The sequence below is a fragment of the Phyllopteryx taeniolatus genome, chromosome 19, assembly GCF_024500385.1.
Source record: "Phyllopteryx taeniolatus isolate TA_2022b chromosome 19, UOR_Ptae_1.2, whole genome shotgun sequence".
NCBI classification, from domain to species: Eukaryota; Metazoa; Chordata; class Actinopteri; order Syngnathiformes; family Syngnathidae; genus Phyllopteryx; species Phyllopteryx taeniolatus.
This window is the reverse complement of record NC_084520.1, coordinates 16,182,168-16,209,907: the sequence shown is the minus strand read 5'-3', so window position 1 is coordinate 16,209,907 and position 27,740 is coordinate 16,182,168. Positions and strand designations below refer to the sequence as shown.

At 43.6% G+C, this 27,740-nt stretch overlaps 1 protein-coding gene, 1 long non-coding RNA gene and 1 other non-coding gene across 4 annotated transcripts; all 3 read left to right on the top strand.

Moving 5' to 3' along the window:
- Positions 1 to 26: 26 nt before the first annotated feature.
- mta3 (metastasis associated 1 family, member 3) lies at positions 27 to 23,185 on the top strand. Of its 2 annotated transcripts, none has more exons than XM_061755980.1 (19): positions 27 to 216; positions 2,793 to 2,860; positions 7,013 to 7,106; positions 9,292 to 9,418; positions 9,539 to 9,602; positions 10,655 to 10,772; positions 10,884 to 10,989; positions 11,088 to 11,187; positions 11,988 to 12,176; positions 12,538 to 12,612; positions 13,458 to 13,516; positions 13,678 to 13,796; positions 15,301 to 15,458; positions 15,994 to 16,213; positions 16,902 to 16,994; positions 17,077 to 17,241; positions 17,320 to 17,351; positions 18,024 to 18,142; positions 21,065 to 23,185. In XM_061755980.1, the coding sequence occupies exons 1-19, from the start codon at positions 189 to 191 to the stop codon at positions 21,237 to 21,239; spliced, it is 2,109 nt and encodes a 702-aa protein (XP_061611964.1). In that variant the 5' UTR covers positions 27 to 188; the 3' UTR covers positions 21,240 to 23,185. The 2 variants fall into 2 exon arrangements, with proteins under 2 accessions (XP_061611964.1, XP_061611963.1); XM_061755979.1 differs by lacking the exon at positions 27 to 216 and adding an exon at positions 354 to 2,473.
- A 1,281-nt stretch (positions 23,186 to 24,466) lies between these two features.
- LOC133469415 (uncharacterized) lies at positions 24,467 to 26,581 on the top strand. Its single transcript, XR_009785703.1, has 3 exons — positions 24,467 to 24,697; positions 25,262 to 25,421; positions 25,520 to 26,581. It is a non-coding gene; the product is annotated as an uncharacterized LOC133469415 (long non-coding RNA).
- On the top strand, positions 24,510 to 24,603 carry trnai-uau (transfer RNA isoleucine (anticodon UAU)). Its single transcript has 2 exons — positions 24,510 to 24,547; positions 24,568 to 24,603. It is a non-coding gene; the product is annotated as a tRNA-Ile (tRNA).
- Positions 26,582 to 27,740: the final 1,159 nt, after the last annotated feature.

Genomic DNA, 27,740 nt, shown 5'->3' with positions numbered 1-27,740 from the left:
GGGGGGGGTTTAATTGCCAAAAAAAAAAAAAAAAAAAAACACACACACACGAAAAACAATACCACCCCCCTTCCCCGATCGGGTGCACACATTCGAAATCCACCTTTTCTTTCTTAAATATAGCATTTATTAATTTATTCTTATGTTTTCTTAGTGGATGTTTTACCCTAACACTCCGGGAGGCAGAAATGGCGGCCAACATGTACCGGGTCGGAGGTATGTACGTCAATGTGGATCTTTTCTAGGATGGAAACTGTGGAAAGACGTGCAGTTTAGTCATTTTCTATTTTTATTTAATTTTTTTTTTTTTTTTTTTTTTTTTTTTTTTAGCTCGCGGGGTCATTCGAGCGCCGTTACTCTGCTAGCTTCGCGTTCGACGACCGGTTAAGAGCTTTCGCCCACCGCGGACTAGACGTGATGCGGGCAGGAAGAGAATTCTAAATATTTGGGCTCCAAAATGGGTCAGGCCTCGCGTTAGCCACCGCTAGCTTAGCGTATAATGTAAACATTTTCTTGACACCCTTTATGTTGCGCTTTTGCTTGTTTGAAACGTTAAAACCCGGTCGTGCAAACCGCCTTAATCAGCCAAATGTGTGTTAAATGTTATTTCGTAGCGACTACGAGTACGTGTGTGTGAGGCTGCCTTTGTATTTGCCTCCATTGGCACGCAGCCATTTAATGGCGAGTCCTTATTTAGCTAACGTTAGCACCCCAAAGGACGATGCTCATTTTTGTTTGTTCGCCGTTCCCGAGTTAGTTAGGTCACCGGCGGCGTGTTTCGCTCCACCGCCTCGCCGTGCGGCCAGCCACTAGCCCCAGCCCGGCGTCCCGGCCGCCGGCGCAATTAATTCAGGCAAATTGGCTTAGCCTCTTCGGCTAGCATGGCCACCGGAATTCATCAAGCGATTGTCTCGCTTCATGGCGTCAGGCCTTGATGAACACCTTTCCACACGCACACGCACACGCACAAGCATGAGCACGTCGCCATTTGAACAGTTATCACTCTACTATCCTCGTTAAGGTGTATTTGTACGCTCTTTGTCCTCACTATTATGACAATTCAGCGCACTAGTAAAGTATGACATTTCTGCACATTTGAAGGACAACTGGTATATTTTACAAATGAGACAAAACTGCACTAGTTGACATCTGTGTGCCGTGCTACTACAGTAGTACTACAAGTGAAGCATGCAAGCACACAGTTGCAAAGCAGTGCAATTTTGCCTTACTACTGAGGACCGGGGTCCAAATCCCGGCCCCGCCTGTGTGGAGTACCCATGTTCTCCCCGTGCCTGCGTGGGTTTTCTCTGGGTACTCCGGTTTCCGCCCACATCCCAAAAACATGCAGGGTAGGTTGATTGGAGACTCTAAATTGCCCGTAGGTGTGAATGTGAGTGCGATTGGTTGTTTGTTTCTATGTGCCCTGCGATTGGCTGGCGACCAGTTCAGGTTGTACCCCCGCCTCTCGCCCGAAGATAGCTGGGATAGGCTCCAGCGGACCCGCGACCCCAGTGAGGATAAGCGGAAAGGAAGATGAATGAATGAATGAATGAATAGTAGCCTATTATGTCGAATGTGTCCTGCTGGACAAAGAGGGTACTAGTACATGGACCTTAAGATGGCTATCAAGGACTTACTTGTAATGTTTTTTCCACTATTAGTGCCACTTTTGGCCTTCTAGTAAGCAACTTACTAGTTAGCTACTGTGCACCCTAGTTGTTGGATATCCAGCACAAGTAGAATGACTAAGATGCACTAGCACAACGACTGAATCTTACTTGTAATGTGTTTTCCACGACTAGTGCCATTTTAGCCTTCTAGTACGACCTTAAGCTGGATATCGAATAAATGCATACATTTATGGAAAGCGTTTGAGCATTTATTCGACACTTTATGGAAAGCGTTTTTAGCATTTATTCGACACCTTGATATCCATCTTATTGTCCATGCACTAGTACACTCTTGTCCTCCCTAATATGACAAGTTAAAGTACTAGAACGACCAGAGCAGACTAGAATGACTGCGTCTTTATTAGTAACGATTTTCCACGGCTAGTGCCGCTTTTGGGCTAGTAGTACGCAATTAAATGTTAGCAATGCTGCACTAGTAACAATACTAGGCCCAGTGGAAGGCAGTAGTGGAAACAATGTTACTACTAGTGCGCCTTAGTTGTTGAATCATACCCAATTTAAGGCCCATGTACTAGTAAGCGCTTTGTCCTCACTCGTAAAAAAGACAATTCATCACATTAGTAGGATGACAATTATTTCTTAATGTCCTTTTGTCCGAGTAGTACAACCTTAAACTGGATCAAGGATATCTAATGCATGCTCAAATGACTTCCCATCAATATAGTTTAGCGAATAGTTCTATTCTAAAGAAAACTTTACCATGTTCACTAGACATTTTGTGTTGTTATTTTACCGCATTTTCACATCAAGAGTTGCCAAATTCTACATTGAAGAAGTGCAAGGTACCTGTTTTCAAACCAAAGTAGTAGTACAATGACTGATGAAATCTTTTGGTGCCATTTTACTGTTTGAATGTTTTTTGTTTTTTTTTGCCAACAATGTATGAATTACATCTGGCCACAGATTTGATTTCATTAAAATATGATGATTGCTGAACAGATAGGATTAAGCGATTCCTTGTATTTTAGTTTTCAGCTTTTGGCTAAAAGAACGTGTGAATCTTTGCTATGCATTATTTGCTTTTAATGTTGGCTGCAATGACGTGTAAGCCAATTTTACTCATTTTTTCCCCCACATCTCATTCAGTTTTTGCGTTTTCAGATTACGTCTTTTTCGAGAACTCCTCCAGTAACCCTTACCTGATCCGGCGAATAGAAGAGCTCAACAAGGTATTTAACTGTTTCTCTCTCGTTTTTTTCGTGTGTCTCCTTCCGCTCCCTTAGGGGGAATGTTCAGCATTCCTTCCCATCGGCACCCTGGATTTGTATTTTGCGAGCTGAACTGGTCAGGATGTCGCATAAAGAGTGCTTGTAATGGAACGGTCAAAGACATAGGTGGTGATGTAATGACTGAGCAGCACTGTAGCCGTCGTGCATCAAATATTGACAGAGCGATGTTGAGCTTGTTCATTATGTTGCTGAGGCTGAAAAAAAAAAAACAATCAGACGATTGGTCGTAATGGACGTTACGATGAGCGTGATGTCATTTTGCTTGGAAGTAGAGTGGCTAGAGCAATGTCGTTTGTGACGCTCGTAGTTTTTCAGGGTTCTTTTTCTGTGTTTGCATGACAACAATCTTGTGAAAGGTAGTAATGCACTACTACCACTTTTTTTTGGGACTAAGTACCGTATTTTCACGACCATATGGCGCACTTAAAAGTCTTAAATTTTCACCAAAATGGACGGGCGCCTCAGAATGCGGCGCGCCTTATGTGTGCACCGAGTTCCAAAATCTGTAAATGTTGTTGTGTGACTTTGATGGGCGCTCCGCTTGACTGACTGGGAGCATTTCCTGCCGACACGCTGCTTATATAGAGGAAAGGCGGACGTGACTGAGGCCAGCATGCGGACGTTCAAGGGGGAAGGGTGCGCGTGAAAGAGGACGCTAAAGGCACGCCGCCAGTAGGTATATAGTGCCGGTATGTGCATTGTGCAAAACAACATCGGTTTGGCTAAGGACCCCCGAAAATGGCACCTACGAAGAGACACGCTTACGAAGCACAGTTTAAACTGCAAGCTATCATATACGCGGAGGAACATGGCCTTATGGTCGCGAAAATACGGTACTAACATTTGAGTACTCACCGATACCGAGTAGAGTTGCACGATTAATCTAATTTCAATCATGAACGATTAAATTATCCTGATTGCCGGCGATTGTTGTGGGTTAGTTTAGTTTACTAAGCAACCTGTATTTGCTTCCATTGAGCTGCACTCTGTGATTGCACTCTGTAATAGCATATTTTTTTCTTCATTCCCTTGGTAAATTTGAAATTCTCTGACAAAGTGTTTTTAAGTTATCTTATCATTTATTCTTATTTAAAGTTTGAATTTGCACTAAAAACGGTTTACATATTGTTTGTTGAAAAGTGCTACGATAAAAAACATGTTTTCCCCAACATGAGGAAACAACAAACAGACCTTTCTTCAACATTTTAACATTCAACTCAATGTTTTTCTAACAGTCTTGCCACACCCTTCCATCCATCCATTTTCTGAGCCGCTTCTCCTCACTAGGGTCGCGGGCGTGCTGGAGCCTATCCCAGCTATCATCGGGCAGGAGGCGGGGAACACCCTGTACTGGTTGCCAGCCAATCGCAGGGCACATACAAACAAACAACCATCCGCACTCACAGTCACACCTACGGGCAATTCAGAGTTGTCAATTGACCTACCATGCATGTTTTTTTTGGGATGTGGGAGGAAACCGGAGTGCCCGGAGAAACCCACGCAGGCACGGGGAGAACATGAAAACTCCACACAGGCGAGGCCAGGGATTGAACCCCGGTCCTCAGAACTGTGAGGCAGACGCTCTAACCAGTCGTCCACCGTGCCGCCGTCTTGCCACACATTTCACTTAAATGTAGCCTGTAACACAAGGTATTTCAGTTATGTAGTGTCTCAGTCTGAACACTTCGGGGCACTATGTAAAAGGAGTACATCAACAATAGACTAAGAAGAAAGAGTCTTGGTTACGGGGCGACGGTGCTCAAAACTCGGTAATTTCCGGACTGCTCACGGTTACGGCCGCTTCCGTCCCTGCCCGAGAAGAGCATCATTTGCAATCAGCTAAAACTGTAAAAAGTATCTCCACGCACGGCTGACATGGCTCCTACCTGGAAGGTATTATGTCAGACTGGTAAATGGTATCTTTGTGGCGTATCGCTGCATTTTTACAAGTATGGCTAATGTACAGACGTACAGTATTGGTGCCGATCCCGGTTTTGGTATTGGTGGATCCCGAGTGAAAAGTTTCTTGTACAGACGAGCACCATCTGCGACAGACACCACACATAAAGATTAAAAAAATCTGGCATTTAACAGTTTTAGTCATGTTGTGTATGGTGTGCTCAGATAATCTCAACACAGAACAGCACACACATAGAGTTTCCGTTCCAATCGACAAACAAATCCTCCGAGGCAGAAATCTCGGATGATCACACGTGATCTAACAAAACAGAAGAAGAAGAAACACTTCCTGCTATGCGCCAATGTTACCTGAGTGTTTCCGAAGGTTGCCGGAAGCGGGACCGTTGTTAAGTGGCAATGATGTCCCACAAAGACTTGCTTTGGAAAGTACTGTTTGCCGTCTGGTGAACTCACTTTTATTATTAAAAAAAAAAAAAAAACGATCAGGTAAGACATGTTTGTTTTTATTTACACTTGTTAGCTTGTTCTGAGTCAGGGCGCTTCTTGATAGGCTACCTTCTCTTCCACGTCACAATTCACAGCGTCGTAACTCAAGGGACGTCAGCTTGTAAATATAGAACGAGTTCAATATTTAAGATTGTTTCAGACTGTATAATTGGGACAAAATCCACTCTTAACAGGACACACATCAGATCTAAGGATAATCTTTTATATATATATATATATATATATATATATATATATATATATACACACACACACACACACACACACACACACATACACACATATAAAAGACATAAGATAGTCTGGCGCTTGACGTCCTTGGTCGGGAAAGGACAAAATCAGGACTAAAACAGCCTGATTGTCTTAACGTGTGTACTGTGCTTGAGGAAAATAATTTGAGTAAAGATGAGTTTACCTTCATTTAAATAAGTGGGGAGAGAGTCAGCCCAGGCCATCTAAAGGCTATGTAACATTTAAAACTCATTCACTGCCATTGACGGCTTTTGAAGTCAAATATCCATGTTAACTGGGAGGGCTGGCAGTGAATGAGATTATAATATTTGGATTATTTATGTATTATTGTTTTCTTCCATGTCATCACTGGCCAATATTGACACTTGTGTAGTTATTTCCTTGCAATTTTTGCCTCGCGCATGCGTATTGTTTTATCTGTTCCGTCAGTGTTATTCACAGATGCATAATGGATATTTGTCACTTGAAATTAAAATAGGTCCAAATTGGAATTGGGCACTTGGACCTGCAGTGTAAATCTAGCCTTTGTCATTTGTGAAGCATTGCTGTAATGTACCATATTATAGCATATCTAATTGTCACTGTAGTTTAGATTTACAACTGGTGTTTTCTAATGTGTTTATTTCTGTTGTTTGGCCAGACGCCCGCGTGTGTACGTCAGGGATCGGTGTATTTCGATTTTAGGTTTATATAAAGTCCTTAACCAGATACCAGAACCACCTTCTTTTTGAACTCCCTCTTTTGTCTTTCTAAAAGGTTAAGGCCGGAAAATTAATTCATTGTAATTAAAGCATACACCCTGTTTATCCTCAGTTGTCCGGACTTGACAGGAACATTGCGGTCTGTCTGTTAACGAGTTGCCTATGGTTTTAGAAGGGTTAACCCTGATCTAGCTTGTGTTTTGGCGGAGTGGCAACGTAAATAGTGCAATATCAAAAAAATAGACAATATTTGACTGATTCCTTAATGTTTGACCTTCTGGAAGTGACTTTTTTTTCTGTCTACCAATCAACAACGCTGCATGCAGTGTGCCTACTCCACCGCTGTAGATGATAAAAGTTATACTGTAGAAATAAGTAATGTCGGTGCACCCGGTTCACTCAAACTGTCATAACCTGTCATCCATTTAGTTTTAATTTTTTATTAATAGCAGCACAGTCGGCCTAATTACACAGCCAGACAATCAATCAATCAATCAATCAATTATGTGGTGAAATGGCAGTCATTACGACTCCCGGTCAGCTTGTCATTGCAGCTTTGACGTGGACACAAAGGCGAGCGGTTCTCATGGGAAATTAAGAAGCTTGTCGTATGAGGGCTGTATTGAGAGGGGAGGGTGGCCAAGTGGGCGAGGAGTAGTTTGTCACCTTTTTTTTTTTTTCTCACCTCGCCCCTCCCGTGTCTCCTCCTCAGACGGCCAGCGGCAACGTGGAGGCCAAGGTGGTGTGCTTCTACAGGAGGAGGGACATCTCGCACAGCCTCATCCAGCTGGCAGACAAACATGCAAGTAAGTGGAATGGCAACGACACTCGTCCTCCCTCCCCCCGTCTTATTAGTTAATAGTCGATACACTGATTAGCCTCAAGTTTAGGTGGACAATCTAGTGATCAAAACAAAATGCTCACATTTGACGACTTGGCAAGGAATTAGGAACAGTTCTCAGTGTGATGCAGTACAATTTACATCATGATAATCAGTACAAAACAACAATTTAAATGTTTGTTTATATATATATATATATATACACATATATATGTATGTGTGTGTGTGTGTGTGTGTGTTAATTTTTTGGGCTTTTATAATTCTATTCTATGACAGAGAAATCAGTGCAGTTTTGCTGCTCTTTCTGTAAAAGCCTAAGGTGCCATAAGATGACACCAAGCCCTGGTTAAATAGGATAGTGGGAATTGATGTCAAGGAAGTACGTAGAAGTGACACGTGTCGACTGTGAGACAAGCTTTGTATGTCGAGGAGGAGCTAAGTTTAGCCTGTGTAAGTTACGGAGCGTGTTTGCCGCATGTGCACTTTTTCCACATTTTTTTCATGTCTGAATAGGCCGTAGAGTATCACTAATTTACACTAATGCAGTCGTAAATCATAATTACAGTAATTTCTTTGAAAAACATTTCTTGGCCATAAATATAAAACAATTAATTGGCGCCGGTAAGTGAACGTGCCCCGTCAGGACGGTTGAAAATGAGGAGTCCCTGTACTGCCTGGAGGAAGTATGAAACAGAAATACAGTTGTCAGTCTGGCTTTTTTATGGGCCCCTTGAAGATAAAGTAAATATGTTCCTGTAGTCTAATAAACCTGAGGAACTTAAGTGTCTTGAAGGGCACGATTGACACGTTGCAGAAACCTAAACTACAGCGCTCTAAAAAAATGTCTCTTTTAGAAGCCCGCTAATATTCAATACCGTTTTCTGTCTGCTTATAAAAAGCGAAATGTCTCCCTGTGTTGCCATTTTGATGACAGCGATGACAGCTGCACATGAAGAAGGTAATGATTAAACATGACTCCCATCTCGGGTAATTTATGTGAAAGGCAGCCACGACATGACATTCACGGAGCCTGTCACAATGGCGGCGCTCAACCATTCAAAGTATAAGTGTCTTTTATTTTTTTTCAACATGAATTTAGGGAACATGACGCGAGGGAGCTAATGCAACCTTTTGTACCCACAGAAAGAGGGAGTTTTTTTTTTTTTCCCTCCCCGTTTTGTGCTGTTGGCGGGCTACGTCGCTAATGGGTTTTTCAGACCACCAGATGCCGCCCTGCTGCTCCTCTTAGTGAAGCCACTTACTTCGCTCCTGGGTTGATTTGACAACTGGGCAAAATGTCGTTTTTATTTTCATAAAAGCGTCATACATAAAAAGATTCTGGAAAACAGGGATACTGTATTGCCTTGTGCTTTTACCCAGCAACCAACAAAGGCAGGATATTACCATGATTGCCTGCTCTTTCACACAACGACAAGAAGACACCAACCCAACAGGGCGGGAGAAATGAGTGTCGGGTGTTAAACTTCACACCCCTGTCCCGGCGTCGCAGCATTTACTTACACACAGGTGGCGTCCTGCATCTGTTGTGGTTCTGACACTACTTTATAAGACGACTTTGGGCTCTTCCATTGTGTCTCGGCGGGACGTTGGGAAATGTCTGCTTTCACAGTCAGTTTAAAAATGGCTTCTGATACTACCACCAAAGGCGGAACATTGCAGAGTTCAATTCGTCCATTTTACTCTGAATTGCTGCGCTCACTTTGTCGCCCCCATTCCGTGTCGATAGTGTTGATACGCAACAGCAACAGCAACAGGGGAAAAAAGGCAGAAAATGGCAGCTTTTAAAGGCAGTTTAAAAAGAGCCTCTGCTACTACGGCCAGAGACGGGAAAATTGCTTCCCCCACTCCGTATTAGTGTGCTTTATGCACAACATTGATACTTCAAAAAGACCGGAAAATGCCTGCTTTTACAGGCAAAAGGAACTGTTTTGTTTTAAAGGGCTGCTCTAGCGAGAAGGTCCACCAAGATCATCAGTAATTCGAGTAGAGGATCGAGAGTAGCCATGGCAACAACAGACTTTCCTATGACAAAATTGCGTAGCTATGACTTTGAAAATGAGTCCCATCTTTTTCCTCGACGTCTTTTGTTGTGCGCCTCAACGGACCCTCTCGTGTTTGTGCCTCCGCAGAGGAGCTGGAGGAGGAGAAGGAGAACCCCACAGAGACCGAGCTCACAGACAAACAGAAGCACCAGCTTCGCCACAGAGAACTCTTCCTCTCGCGCCAGTATGAGAGCTTACCCGCCACGCACATCAGGTACACGCACGTGCGGCTAATCGCGCACCCTCGCATACCCCCCGCCTGCTCACGTAGCAAGCATGAACATTCTCGCCTCACTTCCTGTTTCTAATGCTCCCGCGTTGTCTCACTCTTTAGGGGGAAGTGCAGCGTGGCGTTATTGAATGAGACTGAAGCGGTTCTTTCGTACCTCGACAAGGAGGTTTGTGGACTTTGGAAAGTTGTAGTATAACCTTCTTGTTCTTAAGTGGGTGTTCGCAGAGCGGCAAATATGTTTCAAGTCATTTCTATGTGTCTGAATCCTATGTGTGGTTTGAATGAGTCTTTCCAGAAGTTATTCGGGTGAAAAGACCGCCTAAAAATGAGTAAATTCATCTAAAATTCCAAAGAAAACATGGCCCATAAGAGCAAGTGTCTGGGGAGGAGGGTGAGGGAGAGGGGCAAAAGGCAATTTGCATACTAGGTGTGCTTTAAATAAATGGGAGACTGTAAAAATAAGTCTTAAGTTGCGGTTTAACTACCGTATTTTCCGGACTATAGAGCGCATCGGAATATAAGCCGCGCCCATTAAATTTGTAGAAAACATTTTTTTACATATATTAGCCGCAGCAGACTATACGCCGTGGATATATACGTTGTGAAATTGGATATTTACACAGAAAGATTTTGTAAATGTTTATTTACATACCTTAATTGTATGCCTGTAACATGGCAGTAAAACGGCTCAAACATAAGAGAAAAGTCATTGTTTTTATTCATCCTGCTCCTGTTCACTGAAACAACTGAAGTCGTCATCTTCAGGGTCGGAGTTGAAGAGCCTCAGAACATCGGCGTCGCACACCATTTCAGTTTCATTTTCATCTCGAGACACAGTTACCGCTGAAGTTGTGCTGTTCTCCTCAACGTAGCAGTCCAGCCTTTCGAAATCCGTTGGTGATCGTAGATTCTTTCACACTGCTCCACGCTTTTAAGATCCGCAGAAAAGGAAGATCCTCGCATGCGGCCGCTTTTTGTGAAAGGTCATCCAAGCCGTCCACTCACCTCGGAGTGCCACTTTAAAAGCACGATAGACACATCGATGGCTTTCAACTTAAAAGCTGCATTATACACTTTTCTTCTTGTATTTTCCATGACGAGGGTGTGGAGAAAAAAAAAGACTTTTGCGTTCTTGCGTGTCGCGCTGCGTCGTCTTCTACACGCTGGAGGCATCTAGGCGCCCAATTGCATCTATACACATCTCCCCCGTCCCACCAGGATACCTTCTTCTACTCGCTGGTTTATGACCCGACGCAGAAGACCCTGCTGGCCGACAAAGGCGAGATCCGAGTGGGGCCCCGCTTCCAGGCCGACGTGCCGGAAATGCTCCTGGAGGGTCAGCACTTGCGTCATTTTATTCAATTTAGAGCAACTCTTTAGCTTGTCTCGTTACAGTACAGTCAGTTGTGCTTTGAATTTAGAAAATGTCTTTTGTGGGTGTGTGCAGCTGGTCAGGGAGACGACAGGGACCAGGCCAAACTGGAGGAGAAACTCTGGGATCCGGAGTGTCCGCTCACCAACAAACAGATTGACCAGTTTCTGGTGGTGGCGAGGTAAGATGTGGTATTGGTGGCACTGTGTTTTCAATCGAAAATCAAATGTGTTACGGATATGTATTGTAATATCAAATGGCTGTATGTGCTGTTTGCAGGGCGGTCGGCACCTTCGCCCGCGCGCTAGACTGCAGCAGCTCGGTGCGACAGCCAAGTTTACACATGAGCGCGGCAGCAGCGTCGCGCGACATTACACTGGTGAGTTCCGCAGGTTGTTACCTGCCAATGTGAAGTTACCAAATATTATTCTGCTGAGGTTACTGGGTCCGCTTAGGTTACCAAATGTGGTTTTGTTTACGTTACCAAAACCTTTTAGCTTACCAAACATGGTTCGGTTTAGGTTACTGAAAATGGTTCTGATTAAGTTGCCAAATATGGTTCTGCTCAGCTGACCAAATACGGTTCTGCTAAGCTACCGAATATGGTTTCACTTAAGTCACCAAATATGGTTCTGCTGTGGTTACCCGTTCCGCTTGGGTTACTAAATATTATGCTATGGTTAATTAATGTTTCTACTACATGGTTCCGCTTCGAGGCGGCACGGTGGCCGACTGGTTAGAGCGTCAGCCTCACAGTTCTGAGGTGCGGGGTTCAATCCCCGTCCCCGCCTGTGTGGAGTTTGCATGTTCTCCCCGTGCCTGCGTGGGTTTTCTCCGGGCACTCCGGTTTCCTCCCACATCCCAAAAACATGCATGAATTGGAGACTCTAAATTGCCCGTAGGCATGACTGTGAGTGCGAATGGTTGTTTGTTCCTATGTGCCCTGCGATTGGCTGGCAACCAGTTCAGGGTGTACCCCGCCTCCTGCCCGATGACAGCTGGGATAGGCTCCAGCACCCCCGCGACCCTAGTGAGGAGAAGCGGCTCAGAAAATGGATGGATGGATGGTTCCGCTTCGGTTAGTTAATATAGCGACTTCCGCAGGAACGTAACGCATCAACACTTAAATCTTACCGCAAAGCTTGCCGTTTCCAAAAAGGTGTTGTTTTTTTCTCTCAGTTTCACGCAATGGACACTCTGCACGCGCACAACTACGACCTGTCGAGCGCACTGAGCGTGCTGGTGCCGGCGGGCGGCCCCGTGCTCTGCCGGGATGAGATGGAGGAGTGGAGCGCCTCGGAAGCGGCCATGTTTGAGGAGGCGCTGGAAAAGTACGGCAAGGACTTCAACGACATCCGACAAGACTTTGTAAGTGGCTTTCGCGTGTTGAGCGGCAAATGTTCTGAAGCTTTAATTACCATACAAGCAGTTCCGGGAATGAGGTAGATGTAGATGATGCTTTTAAGTGTGGCGGTGTGAACACTAGAACGCTCGGTCAGTAGACCTTCGCTGCGTAGCTTAGCGGCTAGTGTAATACACAAGAGCGAATAATTCAAAGGCCTGACTAAGCCTGTAGCTTTCAGCCCGCTGTGGTCACGACGCTGCTGATGAATATACATGAAGGGAGGCCCAGATGGCGAGAACGTGAGAAATTAATATCATTAATTTGCTCCCTGTCTCGTCTCCTACACCCTTCCCCCACCTCTTTTTACTTGTCCCTCCTTTCAAGCTTCCCTGGAAGTCTCTGACCAGCATCATAGAGTACTACTACATGTGGAAGACCACGGACAGATACGTGCAACAGGTGAGATGCGCCCGAAAGCCCGTGTGATGAGCATACATGGTTGCGACTCATAACGTGAGGCTCAATGAGATGGTTCTGCTAAGATTACTAATTCCTGTTAGGTTACCAAAATATGGTTATTAGGTTCAGCTGTGGTTACCAAAATACGGTTCTGCTTAGGTTACCAAGTATGATTCTACTTTGGTTATAAGAATATTGTTCAACCAAATATGGTTCCACTTAGATTAGCACTTTTGCTTCGGATACCAAATACGGTTTCACTACGGCTACCTCTTTTGCTGAAGTTACAGAATACTTGGTTAATATGGTTCCGCTTAAGTTTCCAAATTTGGTTTCGCTTAGGTTAGTAAATATTACCCTGCTTAGTTTACCAAATATGGTTCAGTTTAGGTTGCCAAATATGGTTCTGTTTAGGTTACTCTTTCCACTTTGGTTCCCTAACATGATTCCAATTAGGTTACCAAAATATGGTTTGACTTATGTTACCAAATATGGTTCCTCTTAGGTTCCTTAAAATTGTTACGTGTAGGTTACCAAAAACCTAGGTTCCGTACTGTACAGTAGTTTAGGTTACTGATTCCGATTCGCTTACCAGGTACGGTTCTGCATAAGTTACCTAATACGGTTCTGGTTAGGTTACCAGTTTCACTTAGGTTGCTAAATATGGTTCCGCTTAAGTTAACATGGTTAAGCTCAGCCTCCAAACAAGACAAAGGCATTTTTATTTATTTTTTTGCTTCTGCTGTAATTAAAAACATACATCAACATCTGAAAGCCCAAAACATTAATTGCGCCCACACACTCACTGTTATCGTGTTTACTCACTCTCCCGTGCGTGTTTGCAGAAGAGGCTGAAGGCGGCTGAGGCCGAGAGCAAGCTGAAGCAAGTTTATATTCCCACATAGTAAGTCGCCCCTTTGTTGCAACGACGACGGGATCGTTAGTGCTCCCGTCGTCATCGTCGTCGCCGCCGCCGCCGCCAGACGGAAACATTCATGCATAATTGAACGCTTTTGATTGAACACACGGCTGATGCCTAAATCCCCCGCTCTCTTTTTCTGACAGTAATAAGCCCAACCCCAACCAGATCTCGCTGACCAATGGCAAGATGGCGACCGTGAACGGCGCGGGGCCTGGAGCCTTCCACGCGGCGGGCGGGGGTCGAGCCTGCGAAAGCTGCTATAGTGAGTTTGTATTGAGTGGAGACCAATCTACACCACGATGGTTGCAACACATTCCAAAAAAGCTGGGACAGGGTCATGTTTACCACTGTGTTACATCACCTTTGCTTTTAACATTCAATAATCGTTTGGGAACTGAGGACACTTAATTGTTGAATCTTTGTAGGTGGAATTCTTTCCCATTCTTGCTTGATGTATACCTTCAGCTGTTCAACAGTCCGGGGTCTCCGTTGTCGTATTTTACGCTTCATAATGCGCCACACATTTTCAATGGGAGACAGGTCTGGACTGGAGGCAGGCCAGTCTAGTACCCGCACTCTTTTACTACGAAGCCACGCTGTTGTAACACGTGCAGAATGTGGTTTGGCATTGTCTTGCTGAAATATGCAGGAACTGTATTTACTGACATTGGTTTTCTGAAGTGTTCCTGAGCCCACGTGGTTTGATGTCGGTTTTTGATGCAGTGCCGCCTGAGGGATCGAAGGTCACGGGCATTCAATGTCGGTTTTCGGCCTTGCCGCTTCCATGCGGTGATTTCTCCAGATTCTCTGAACCTTTTGATGATATTATGGACCGTTGATGATGAAATCCCTAAATTCCTTGCAATTGTACATTGAGGAACATTGTCCTCAAACTTTTCGATTATTTTCTCACGCACTTGTTCACCAAGAGGTGAACCTCGCCCCATCTTTTCTTGTGAATGACTGAGCAATTCAGGGCAGCTCCTTTTCTACCCAATCATGGCACCCACCTGTTCCCAATGAACCTGCTCACCTGTGGGATGTTCCAAACAGGTGTTTGGTGAACATTCCTCAATTTTCTCAGTCTTTTTTGCCACCTGTCCCAGCTTTTTTGGAACGTGTTGCAGCCATAAAATTCCAAGTTCACGATTATTTGCTACAAACAATCAAGTTTATCAGTTTGAACATTAAATATCTTGTCTTTGTAGTGTATTCAACTAAATATAGGTTGAACATGATTTGCAAATCATCGTATTGTGTTTTTATTTATGTTTAACACGACGTCCGAACTTCATTGGAATTGGGGTTGTATTACATATATTTCTAAATTAATCAGCCGATTAATCGGTTGTCCAAATCTTTCTAAAAAAATATCAGAATCGGTATCGGCCTCAAATTATCCATATTGGTCAAGTCCTAGTTACAACACCTAATATTTATTAGTCAGCTTGCATGTTAATCATTACAAATACATTACATAAAATGTTCTCACAAATTTGGAAGCATACTTTTTTTTTTTTGTTTGTTAGATGGGGAAAGTGTAGTCCAATCCCTAATTTTTCAACACAGAGTGGACCAGAAAATGAAGTGAGAATGAAAATATACTTGTGTATTGATTTGTCATTGTTACAATGGAGTTCCTCCAGCCTGCGGGTTTCGTTCAGCGAGATCAATCAGGCGCTCGCGAGTAGGAGTCCTTCGTGGATCAATAAACGTCTTCGGCCTGCGCTAACCGAGCCCTAACCCACTTCTCCGTGTTGCCGTAGCCATGCAGTCGGCCCAGTGGTACTCGTGGGGACCCCCCAACATGCAGTGCCGCCTGTGCGTCTCCTGCTGGATGTACTGGAAGAAGTACGGCGGCCTGAAGATGCCTAGCCGAGCCGAGGTGCCCGAGGAGAGGACCTCCCCCAGCCCGGCCGCCAACGTGAGTCCCACCGGTCGCCGCGGCTCGTCACTTGGTCAGCACATACTGTAAAGGACATGTTTGTGCATGTTGAAGCTACAGTATGTGATTTATTGTGGCAGGCGTCAACATTAATTATTCAGTGAGCTGCAAACCTCTCACATGTTAGATGCGCATACATTCAGCGCAGTGCATTTTTAATGTGTTCGAGGGATAGCACTTGGAATGCGACATCAACTAAATTGGGAAAATTATGAATTAGTTATCAGATGAAAACCGGACTTTCTATGGGGCTTCTCCCGTTTCGGTGGACAAATGCGGTTCCTCTTAGGTTCCCTCATATAGTTTAGTTTAGTGTTTCCACTTAGGTTACCAATTATGGTTCCTCTTATATGGCTCAGTTTAGGTTACCAAGAACTAAACTGAGGTTACCTGTTGCGCTTATTAGGTCACCAAATATGGTTCCTCTTATGTTACCTAATAATAGTGTACGTCTTCCTCTTATTATTATTCTCATCAAAATTCTTCCTCATTGCCTCTTGCCCCTCATCCCCAGGAGCCCCGGTCGCGGAGTCACGCCCCGCGCCAGTCCAACCACATTCCCATGCGCAACAGCGGCAGCCCCAAGTCGTCCATGAAGACCAAGCAGGCCTTCCTGCTGCAGGCCACCCGCCTCACCAAGCTGGCGCGCCACATGTGCCGCGACGTCATCAGGCTGCGCCGCGCCGCGCGCCGCCCATTTGTCCCCATTAACTGCGGCGCCATAAAGGCAGAGTGTAAGAGCGCCTTCAATTCCTCCTAACGTGGACACACACACATTCTCACCCCTTTCGTCCCCCTCTTCACCATCAGCACCCCTCTGTCTGTCTCTTCCCGTTTTTATTATTGTTTTTATTTTTTGGGTTGTTTTTGTATTCCTCCATTGCCCGTTTATCCCTTCCCCCTCATTTCCAATAAAGACTGCCTTTCCTCATCACTCTTGAGTTTCAATCATCTTTTCTTTTTGGAGTCACTAGGAAGAGCGCGCACCATGAGATGTTTAGTTTTTATACAAAGAGAAGCTATTGTTGCCACTGGAGCAGAACGTCACCTCCCTCCCGTTCGGGCCATGACATCATTACTCCATTCCCGTCAATCAATCAACGGACTCTATTCACCTCTCCATCGCCATCTACCTCCTCCTCCTCCTGGGTGTCGCTGACGTCCAAATAAAGTTACAACTTGAAAGCATCTCCTCCGAGTCCTTGTGTGCTTTCCTGTGTCACGTGTGTGTTACTTGTCCATCGACTGATTGATTGATCGCCACAAAGACACAAACCCCCTTTCCCTCTCCGCCGCATGGATCGTTGCGCCATCACCACGCCCTCATGTCTGTGTCGAGTGTAAGTGACCATCATCATCATCCATTTTGGTTGTAACTTTGAAGCTTCCACTGACATGTAAATTGTGTGCGTGTGTGTGTAGATGTCTCGAGGGTGTCTGAAGGTCACGGAACCCGCCTCCCCAAAATCCGAGCGGCGCAGCGCAGCACTCTGACCAGCGTAGTGCAGTTTCTAGGTAAGGCCAGCTCACTTTGATGGATTGATTGTCCTGTTGCCATGGCAACGTACCGTCGACACCACTTTGCCCGTCGTCGCAGAGTCCCGTCCGGCATCCCAGGCCCCCCGTTCCCACCGCACGGCCGGCCTGCAGACGCCGCCGCCGCGACGCCTCCTGTCCTCACTGCCGCACGGGCCCCACGGCATGCTGGGAAAGCGCAGCTTCCACCACCACAGCAGAGGAGCGGAGCCAGACAGGCGCTCGGGTAGGAAGTTTATAGCTGTGTGAAATGATACAAAGGTGCGCCATGTAGATCTGTCTCACTGGTGTTTTTGGGTTGCAGAGAATCCCGGAACCACAGGTGGCGCTCTACTGGTGAGTGAGCTCTTCAAATGTCAACTGAAATCAAGGTTTATTGTATCTGGACGTACAGCAATGATGCAAGGCAGTGTTGACTAGGCATTACTGAAATATAGTTCAATTTGGTTAGGTTACCAAATATATTTCCACTTAGATTGCAGAATATGGTTACCAAATTTTGGTCCGCTCAGTTACCAAACATGGTTCAGTTTAGTTAACCCAATACATTTCTGCCTAGGTTACCGAATATGCTTACCAAATATGGTTCCCCTCAGGTTAGTAAATTTGGTTCTGCTCAAGTTACCAAATATCATTCCACATATGTTAGGTACCAAATATGGTTGTACTTAGGTTAGCAAAGAAACTTCTACTTGAACAGTGAACATGGTTCAGTTTAGGTTACCAAATATGATTCCACATGGGTTACTAAATGTGGTTCAGTTAAGTTAATCAAATATGATTCCACTCAGGTTACGTTGAGGTTTCCAAATGGATTACTTACCGAATATGGTTGCGCTCGGGTTATCGTATGTGGTTACCAAATATGGGTCACTTTGGTACTGCTTAAATTACCGAATATGGTTCCACCGATTGCCAAATAGGGTTTCACGTCAGTTACCTAATATTCGCGATTCCAGCTATTCTAATTATTCTCATTAATGGGCAAATAATTGATGTTTTGGACAGCACAATGGCCGCAGCAGCAGTGGCGGAAGCACCCGCGGAGGCGTGATGATCCGAAAGAGGCGCCCCAACTGGATCGACGCCCCAGATGACAGCTTCTTCCTCGTCACCCGGGAGACCAGGTAAGCTAAAGGTGACCCACCCCCTGCCGCCGTCTGCTCCCTGTCACTTACATCTAATGAGGACCACACAAGAGCTTTAGCTTTAAAATCCGATGCCAGATTTGCACTTGAAATCTCATTTGAATGATTGAATTGAAATGGCTCGAAGGTCATGTGGGTAAAAAACAAGCCGCGCCAATGTTCTTCTTCCTTAAGGGAAGAGGATGTGATGGAGTCAAGCAATTACAAAGCACTGAAACGACAAATGCCTCCAACTTGTCATCCAAACTAAATGTCACAGTGTGCTAACTATCGTGCTGTGAGCCTTGGCAGCCTGTGACCGAAAGGCCCCAGGTTCGATTCCCTATGTAACCATAAGCATCCATTCAAGGTGCTTATATGGTTCTGATTAAGTTGCTAAATATAGCTTCCCTTAGCTTGTTAAATAGGGTTCTCCTTAGGTTCCTGAATATGGTTCCGCATGGGCTACCAACTGTGGTTATATTTACATTACCAAAAAGGTTCCACTTGGGTATGAAATATAATTATGGTTAAGTTGCTAAAATTGTTCCAATTAGGTTGCTAAATATGGTTCCACTTAGCTTGTCAAATATGGTTCCACTTAGGTTATGAAATAAGGTTTTGCTTAGGATGCCAAATGTCGGTTTATTCCACTTGCCAAATATGGTTCTGATAAGGTTGCCATGGTTCCGCTAAAGATACAAAATCTATTTCTGCTTGTGCTATGAAATATAATTCCACCTAGGTTGCCAAATATGGGTCCTCTGGCTTTTCCAATTATGCTTAGTTTACCAAATATGGTGCATTTTAGGTTACCAAATATGGATCTGCTGAGCCTACCAAATATGGTTACTGTCAGGTTACCAAATCTGGTTCCGTACCCAAGACAACACATTTACTGGAAGTGGTGTTCTAGTTGGACACAAATCGGACCCCCTTCATACCACGTACATGTGCGCGGGAAAGATGTTCTTCCATTTACAGTAGATGGTGTCTAATTTAGTCATGGTACCAGGCCCTCACAGCCGCCTCTCGGAGCGCCGCTGCCACCGCTAAAATTAGCGCCGCTAACTGGTGCAGATGGACCGGCGAGGAGCCACGCGTCGCAGGGTCCTGCATGGAAATTTGATTATCACATTAACGGGTGCTGCTGGGCTCACATGGATCCACACCAAGTTGTGTGTGTGTGTGTGTGTGTGTGTGCTGGGAACGTACACACACACACACACACGTGTATATAATGACGCTTATGAGGAAGTAATATATGTTAATGGTTGTGATAGGAGAAAAGGCCGCCTCTCGCTAACGACACCAACGTCTTGGTTTTCTCCTCCATCTCTTTCTCCCTCTCTCTCATTCTCTCTCAGTGTGGTGAGCAACGCCGTGAGGCACAGCCGAGAGAGATGGGAGTGAAAGAGAGCGCGGGTGAGGGGGACAAAGAGGTGGAAAAAAAAAAAATAGTCATCATTAGATTTAGAATTAAAAGTCAAACTATATGTGGTCACTTAAGGCTGCCCTGAAGTTACCAAATATGGCTCCACTTAAGTTGTCACTTAGGTTACCGTACGGTGGAACCATATTTGGTAACCCAAGTGGAACCATATGCTCAATGTGCTATGTATCTGATTTTTTCACATCACTGTGAACAGTACAATTCCGTTTTTTTTCATATCCGACCCAGGCCTCTTTCATAAGTGGATACAAATCGGATATGTAGCCGACGCAAGTGCAATATGGACGCTCACGGCGCGCTTGTCTGACCGACCTGTATGTCATCAAACGGCGACAAACGTCACAATTGTTTGAAAAAAAAACAGACACGTGACAAAAGAAAACGGCAGACAAGGGAGCGTGAAAACAGTCAACGGTGAAATGAAGATGCTTTACAACTGATTAATATAAAGAAAATGTTGTCTCCGGTTGCACAAAACCCTTGAAATTACACATGACGAGATGTACGCGAGGCCTCATGTTTGTGCACATGCGCGATGTGATGTTTTTTTTTTTATGCGCATGCGTGTGACGTCACAGATGCGTTCTGTCTTCAGTAGAAGTCGCATTTGTTTTAGTAGTATGAACGACGACATAGAAAGTTCGGATTTCATTTTAAAAAAAATCTGAATTGGGCATCATGCCCTGTAGTGTGAACGTATAACCATATTTGGTCACCGAATGGAACATTTATTTGGTAACCTAAGTGGAACCTTCCTTGGTCATCCAAATAGAACTATATTGAGTCACTTTGGTTGCACCATAGATAGTCAGTCACTTAAGTGGTCGTTCAATGGTGTGGAGCCACTTTTGGTCACCTATGCGGAACTGTATCTGGAAACCCAAGTGGAACCATATTTGGTCACTTAAGTGTGACCATATTTAGTAACCTAAATGGACCATATTTGGTCACTTACATAGGGCCATATGTGGTCACCTAAGTGGAACGATATTTGGCCACTTAAGTGGTCACTTGCGTGAAGCCATATGCGGTTGCTTAATTGGAACCATATTTGGTCACTGAAAACAGAACCTTATTTAGTAACCAAAGTGGACCTATACTTGGTCACTAAAGAAGAACCATATTTAGTCACATACATAGGGTCATACTTGGTCACGTACATGAAGCCATATTTGGTCACCTAGGTGAAACCAGATTTGGTCACCGAAAACAGAACCTTATATGGTAACCTAAGCTAACCCTGCTTGGTCACCTAGATGGAACCATATTTGGCAACCAAAGCAGGGCCACATTTCAAAATGAAAATAGAACCATATTAGGTGATTTATTCATTTCACGTCATACAAAACACTCTAAATAAGACGAAGAACTACATTTAATATGTGATGTTTAAATATGAGCTATGATATCTGTCATCCTCATCAGTAGTCAGAGTTGATTGACGCGTGTGCGTGCTGCGCCCCCTGCAGGAGGGCGAGGCGGCTGCTGTCGCGCTCGCAGCTCCGGCGCGCTTGTCGGCAGCCCTGCGAGCAGATCACCCTGCGGCGGGCCTCCCAGGCGCCCCCGCCGCAGGGGTTGGTCCTGGGGCCGCCGCACCCGCACCCCAGCCTGAGGATGCGAGGCCCCATCGTCATCCACGACTGATGGACACGTTCTCCTCCCTTCTTTTTCTCTTTTTCTCGTCAGACCCGTATAGTCCTCGATAGCCGTGAGCCGCCATGCAACACAAATACACACCTGCCCCCTTTTTGTTTCTTATTTAGATCCATCCTGCCAATTTATTAGGTACTCCTTAATTGGAAGTAAACGTATGCTTCGTTCAGGAGGTGCGTCAGCCTCGACACTGCAGGGATGTGGAACCTACGGAATGGTGGGCCAGCATACAGTCCCCCAGAGAAATGAATGTGGTTCTAAAACAAAAAACCCAAATAATATAATGTACAGATATTGCCCTGTGATTGAATTTTAAAAAATGGAACAAATTGAAAACATAAATGCTCACAAAATACAGTATTATAGTTTGTTGCATCATTTTTTTTTAAAATACATTTCCTAAGACTTAATAAAAGCTGAAAAAGGTTCCCTACCCCTGAATGAATAAACAGGAATTGGAATCTCATCATTCAAATTTGCAATTTGGAAATATAAATTAGTTGTTTTAAGGAATAAATAATGCAGTATGATTCAACAGCGTGGCGCAAAAACACAATTAATCAAGTTTACCAGATAAACGGTCGAGTGACTTAATAAATCAATGCGTGTGTGTGTGTGTGTGTGTGTGTGTTGTCAAGATGAGACGAATGCAGTTATTTATTTTTTTTTTAATGAATGGACATATGAACGTTTTGTGTTGAGTGTGACTCGTGATGTAGGTTTGTATAATTTTTTTTTAGGGTGAGGAAGAGGGCTAAAAAGAGTTATTAAATGGGTTGACTTATTTGTTATCAATCAATTAAATCTCCATCCAATGTCAAATATAAGTCCAATCCTCAGGCAAGTTGTATTTAAATAGTATGTAACGTAGGACAAAATGACCACTGCATCATTAGCATTAGCCAACGTAGACGAGGCAAATGTCCAACGCTTACGTTTCAAAATAAAATTAGAAAAAAAATGCACTTTTAAAAAAACAAATTCACATAGATTTTGGTTAGTTATTTTTTTAAATCCCAAAGTTTGGGAGAAAGGCATCAATAAAAAGGAATGATACAAGCTTGGCACACAAAGGTATTCACATTAAATAAGTGAAGCGCTGTGAATAATGCATCTGGAAAGTATTCACAGTGCTTCACTTTTGACCACATTTGTTCCCTTACAAATTTGGCCTTGCGCATATTCTCCAAGTCGACTTGAGCACATTTCCTTACGCTCTTCAGAGGCTGTAGTAAGTCAAGCGCCCGGGAATGTGAAACATCGTATTGCACTTGATGTTTGGATGCAATTACAATATACCCCACACATACTAATAATATTCTGAAAGAGACTTCTATTGGATTTATTTCATACAAAATAAAAAAAGGATACATGAATATTCATTCACAGTTTACGCATGGTGGGTGAGAAGCTCGAACGGGAGAACACGCGTAGATGGAAAGTTTGCCAATCCAGGCGTGTAAAAAAGGACTTTCCTGTGAGCAGGAGAATAGGTCTATTAGATATTCATTCAAAAAGTAAAGCGCTGTCAATTGAGTGCATTGGGAAATTATTCAGTCCGCCTTAATCCAAAATTGACTACTGACTCAAGTCGTTTTAGATAGGATGCCCCACACTTGGCGCACATATCTTTGGTCAGTTTTTCCCATTTCTGTCTTTTTTTTTTATATATATATAAATTTGCAAACATCTGCAAAAAAAAAAAAAAAAAAACTAAGCGTTTAATTGCTAACAGCCCTGGAACGCTGGCCTCGGCCTGCAACTCTTATTGTTTATAATTATGGTTTTTTTTTTATGAGGGAAAAAATAAAATCAGGCATGAGTTTCAGGTGAAACTCTGATTTCTTCATTGGGAATGTTTGTGTTTTCTTGTATGTATGTCACGTGTTGAATTCTGAATATGCTGATGATGCTCATAATAAAACTCCTTCATCCTCTCTCAGTGTGTTTTTGGTGATTCGACCGTGTTCTCGATATAGTTTTCCGGGAAAGGTGCAAATGAGAAACTGATGTAAAGGATGAGAAAAGTCGGGGGTTTGGCGGTTTGACCTTTCACCACGTGATTGCCGAGGAAAACGGTTGGGATCTGCAATCACGCGTCTTCCGGCACCACCGGAAACGTGACTGCACTGATCCGGGAGGAAAATATTAGGACTTTCTATTATATGTAGTGCACTTGAATACACCACAACTCAACATTTAAAGGGCCGTAGTCTCGTACGTGAGCTCTAGCTAGCATTCCATAAGGTGTTCGAAGGTGTTTAAAGTTTGAATTACATTAAAATAATGCTGTAGTTAACTGAGGGATCCAGCAACAAACTCGACACATTTCATGTTTTACTGAGGAAGATAACGATTTCCACATGAAATTAGAATTTCCTATCTTTTGTGAAGTACATGAAAGCGCCACAACTGTTCTATTTAAATGGCCTTTTTTTTTTTTGAACTCTAGTTCCAGCAGTTAAATGATGTTAAAATTAAACACCCTCCTTTCTCTGACACGACAGGGTGACTGAAACATTATACATGGAACATTACGATTTCCTACTGTATGCGAGGTTCATAAATCCACCACATCTGTTGCATTTCGATCAGCTTTCTTTTCTTTTGTTAAAACAAATTTCAGCTTTAAATGACGTCAACATATTACGGTAGCCACAGAAAGCAGCTGTATTTAGAGTCACCTAATCGTAAACTGAAGCCAAGTCATGTTTTACCAGATGTCAACCCAGTCACAACAAACAATCTCCTACTTTAGTTTATGTTCATGAACGCACCACAATTGTCGAGTTTAAATGCCTGTGTACCACATTAACCATCCAGTTTTCCTACATTTCTTAAACCATTTGCAGCATCGAGCCAATGCCAGTGGGAAAGATCCAATTAGGATAAACTAAAGTGAAGTAAACACAATTCACGTTTTACTGGAGAAGTCAACGCATTCCACAGGAAAATTGGGATTTCCAACTACATTCAGCAAAGTTTTAGCGTTTAAATGGCGTCAAAGTAAAGCGATAGACAGCAGAGAGCATTTCAAGTTCGGATAAACTTAAAAGTGAACTCAACACAATCCACGTTAGAACGTAACGCTTGAAACGCGAGACTTTGGGATATCCTACTTTAAGGTGTGGTATCTGAACACACCACGGCTGCCACTGCTTTTCAAGGGGCCGCCTGCCAATCGACAGTTTTTCGGCCAATGACGGCCAATAGCGGTAACCCGAAAACACGGAAAAGATCCGAGCGGCCGGTTAGGGTGTAGCTCCAGTGGCGCAACCGGTTAGCGCGCGGTACTTATATGACAGTATACAGCAGAGCAATGCCGAGGTTGTGAGTTCGAGCCTCACCTGGAGCACAGTTTTGGTGACCCAAAGGTTTAAGTAGTCTTTCCACAGACATGCAAACCGTTGGGGAAGCATTTGTTCGAGGTCCCCGATCATCAACTCAAGGTTACATGTGTTCTCTTTGTCGTTCCAATAACGAGATGAATTGTCTTTCTAGCGGGGACAAAGTCTGGACTCGCTGCATATACCATAAATATGTGTATTTGTATGCAAACATGGAAAAACTAAAGTATTTTCAATTTTCCTCTCTAAGGGTCTGTGTGTCAAGACCTGTTGCTCAGCAGCGACACTCTCAGGCCAAAACCCTTTTTGTTGTTGTAATTACATAAATTTACCACTATAGGGTAGCCTAACAATAGCAGAAAGGTAGGGAACATGTTATAGCGAATAATTACGTTATCATTCAGTCATATAATAATAATAATATATAATTGTTTCTTGCTTTGTTAGAATGTACTTTGATGACTAATTTTCTTTTTTTTTTGCAAAGATGTATTTATCTTATATATCTTTCCAGGTGCCACTTTATTTTGCTTTTTACAGCTGCTCTATTCCTTGTGTGTTCGTGTGATATTTAAAAAAATATATATTATTTCTCTTTTTATTAAACTAAAGATGCATTTTGGTATTTCCAGATGTCACTTTAGTTCTCTTTTTTTTTTTTTACAGCTGTTGTATTCCTTACGTGTAAACCCTGGCAAAGCTGGGAATGAACAAGCAGAAGATTGCAGTAATGACGTGACCCAGAAGTCCTGGCGGCAGGCTGAAAATGAGAGTGGAGATGAGGAGGCCTCCCTCCCATCCAGTCAAGGGGGTATTTAACAGCAGGGTGTGTGTGGGTCACATTTTTAGGAGTGTGTGCTCTCTTTGCTCAGGATTACACATAACACTTTTTTTTTTTTTTTTTTTTTAATTTACTCTCCTCAGCTTTTGAAGATGGTCAGAAGACAATAACCCTCTCGCACCCCGATTTCTGGACCAGGTGGCTAAACCAATCACACGCCACCCTCAGCGGGCCACTTTACCGGATGAGAAGTGTGTGTGTGTGTGTGTGTGTTGGTGGAATAAAAAGGGGGACAAACGACAACAAAAGAGTTTAATATTCGAGATAAGCTGTGATTGAACATCCAGCGAGATCAGAGCGGAATGATCAAATTCTGCCACTGATAATCCCTCATCTTGGAAAATTAAATACCACTCGGCTCTAACACGCTTACACACACACATACACTTACACGCACACACTGGCGAAAAAAAAAAGTGGGTCTTAATCTGACCTGTCTCATCACCCCACTTGCTTCCTTGGGGCCGTGTTCTGATATCTGATGAGTTTTTCATAAACAAGACTCAAGTCTAATCCTGCGGGAGGAACACAAAATGACAACGGATAAGCCCCCCCACCCCCGCCACCCTACACACACACACGTACGCACACACACACACACAGCACTGATATCCAACATGACATCTTTATACGCACATGTATACTTTTTTTTTATTTTAAGCTTTAATCTCCTCTGACCAGTCGTATTCACGCCAATCTTATGTCTTTGCTTGGCCTCCGTTTATATTTATGCGATGCGTTCACTGTACTGGGATTAAGACGAAGGGCGTATGTATCTTTTGGAGCGGTTTACGACACTTCACATTCATATATCGAATAATGTGACCAAAAAATAAATAAAAAATACAATACATCATATTCAGCAGAGATGCTGAGTTTGGACGTGCAGATCGCTAGTCGAGTTTGGCCGGAACAAGGTTTGCTCTGACCGACCAATCAGAGGACGGAAAGATGTTATCCAGGCCCAGAGCTCTGGCCCTGTGAAATATGATGAAGAAACAGTCCCATTGCAAATATTTTCCATGCTTGTATCTCAAAACGCTTGTATCTCAAGTCATCTTTCCCTATTGAAATGAAAGGAAATGCAAATTAATCCATCCCCGTACAGACCGACGTGCAGTATAGCTAATCCACATCCTCATAACAATATGGAACAAATGCAGGTAAAGAGCAACATTTAGCTTGAGTTTCTGTGCTTGTGTAGAGTCTGGATGGCGACCTCAAGTGGACAAATAAATAACTGCACCTCTCTAAAGTATCACATGTTGACATTGAATTGCATATGATAATTTAAAATTCATATAAATATGCAGTAAATAAATCTACTTCGCAGATTTTGTCTACTGTGGGGGTTTTCTGGACCGAAACCCCTGCGATAAACCAGGGATTACTGTACACATTGTATATTTAAAACCACATAGCTTAGCCTTTCAGTCTCAATGCTAACACTGCATAGCATATATGTTGCGGTGCCTTAACCCTTTAAGGAACAGACACAAAGGGTATGTTGCAGTACTCACAGTCATATGTTCTTTATCCTCTGCGTAGAATCACTAATATTAGTGCCGTACTGGTGAATCGAGAGGAGTTAGACGTCACAATGAACAGTATATCCGTCTGTCTTATACTGCCCCCAGGTGGCCAAGGTGGATACACCAGAAAGAGCAGCACAACGGCCATTCAATTGATGCAGTGTGACAAAAACGGTTGAATTCTTGTTAATTCGATTTAATTATGTCATTATTGTCTGTTTCTCATATCATAAGGCCCCACTGTAGCTGTATATTAATATAGTGCTGGTTCTCAAGACCCTGAGCATATTAGATTGACATGACAAAAACATACAGGCTGAAATCTGATTGGAGAAAAAAAATCCAACATCCACATGTATTACTAAAAGCAGGGACGGCAAGAGAAACGCTATGAAATTAAGAGAATAGACTGTTGGGGATAACTGTTAGAATGCAGGTTGTAAATGTAGGTCAGTACTTCTCATAGTGTTTTTAGCCCTGAGCTGCTCAATACATTTGCCACATCTCTTGTATTGGATGGCACAACCTTGTGCTCAGCAGTGATTACATGTGTCTATTTGCATGATGAAGCAGGCAGGGCAATGTTCAAAATGTTGCAATTTGTCCCGGTCGAGGGTGCAGCTGCCTGAGCGAAAATGAGCAAAGTCAAATGCATGACTCAAGCCATTTTTCAACATGTGAGCGTGGCGCTTCATTTTGTAGTGTCAGGACCTTCCGGTGGTCGAACGTGTCGCAATCTAGAAACTTTTGAAACACATCAAAGCTTCCAACA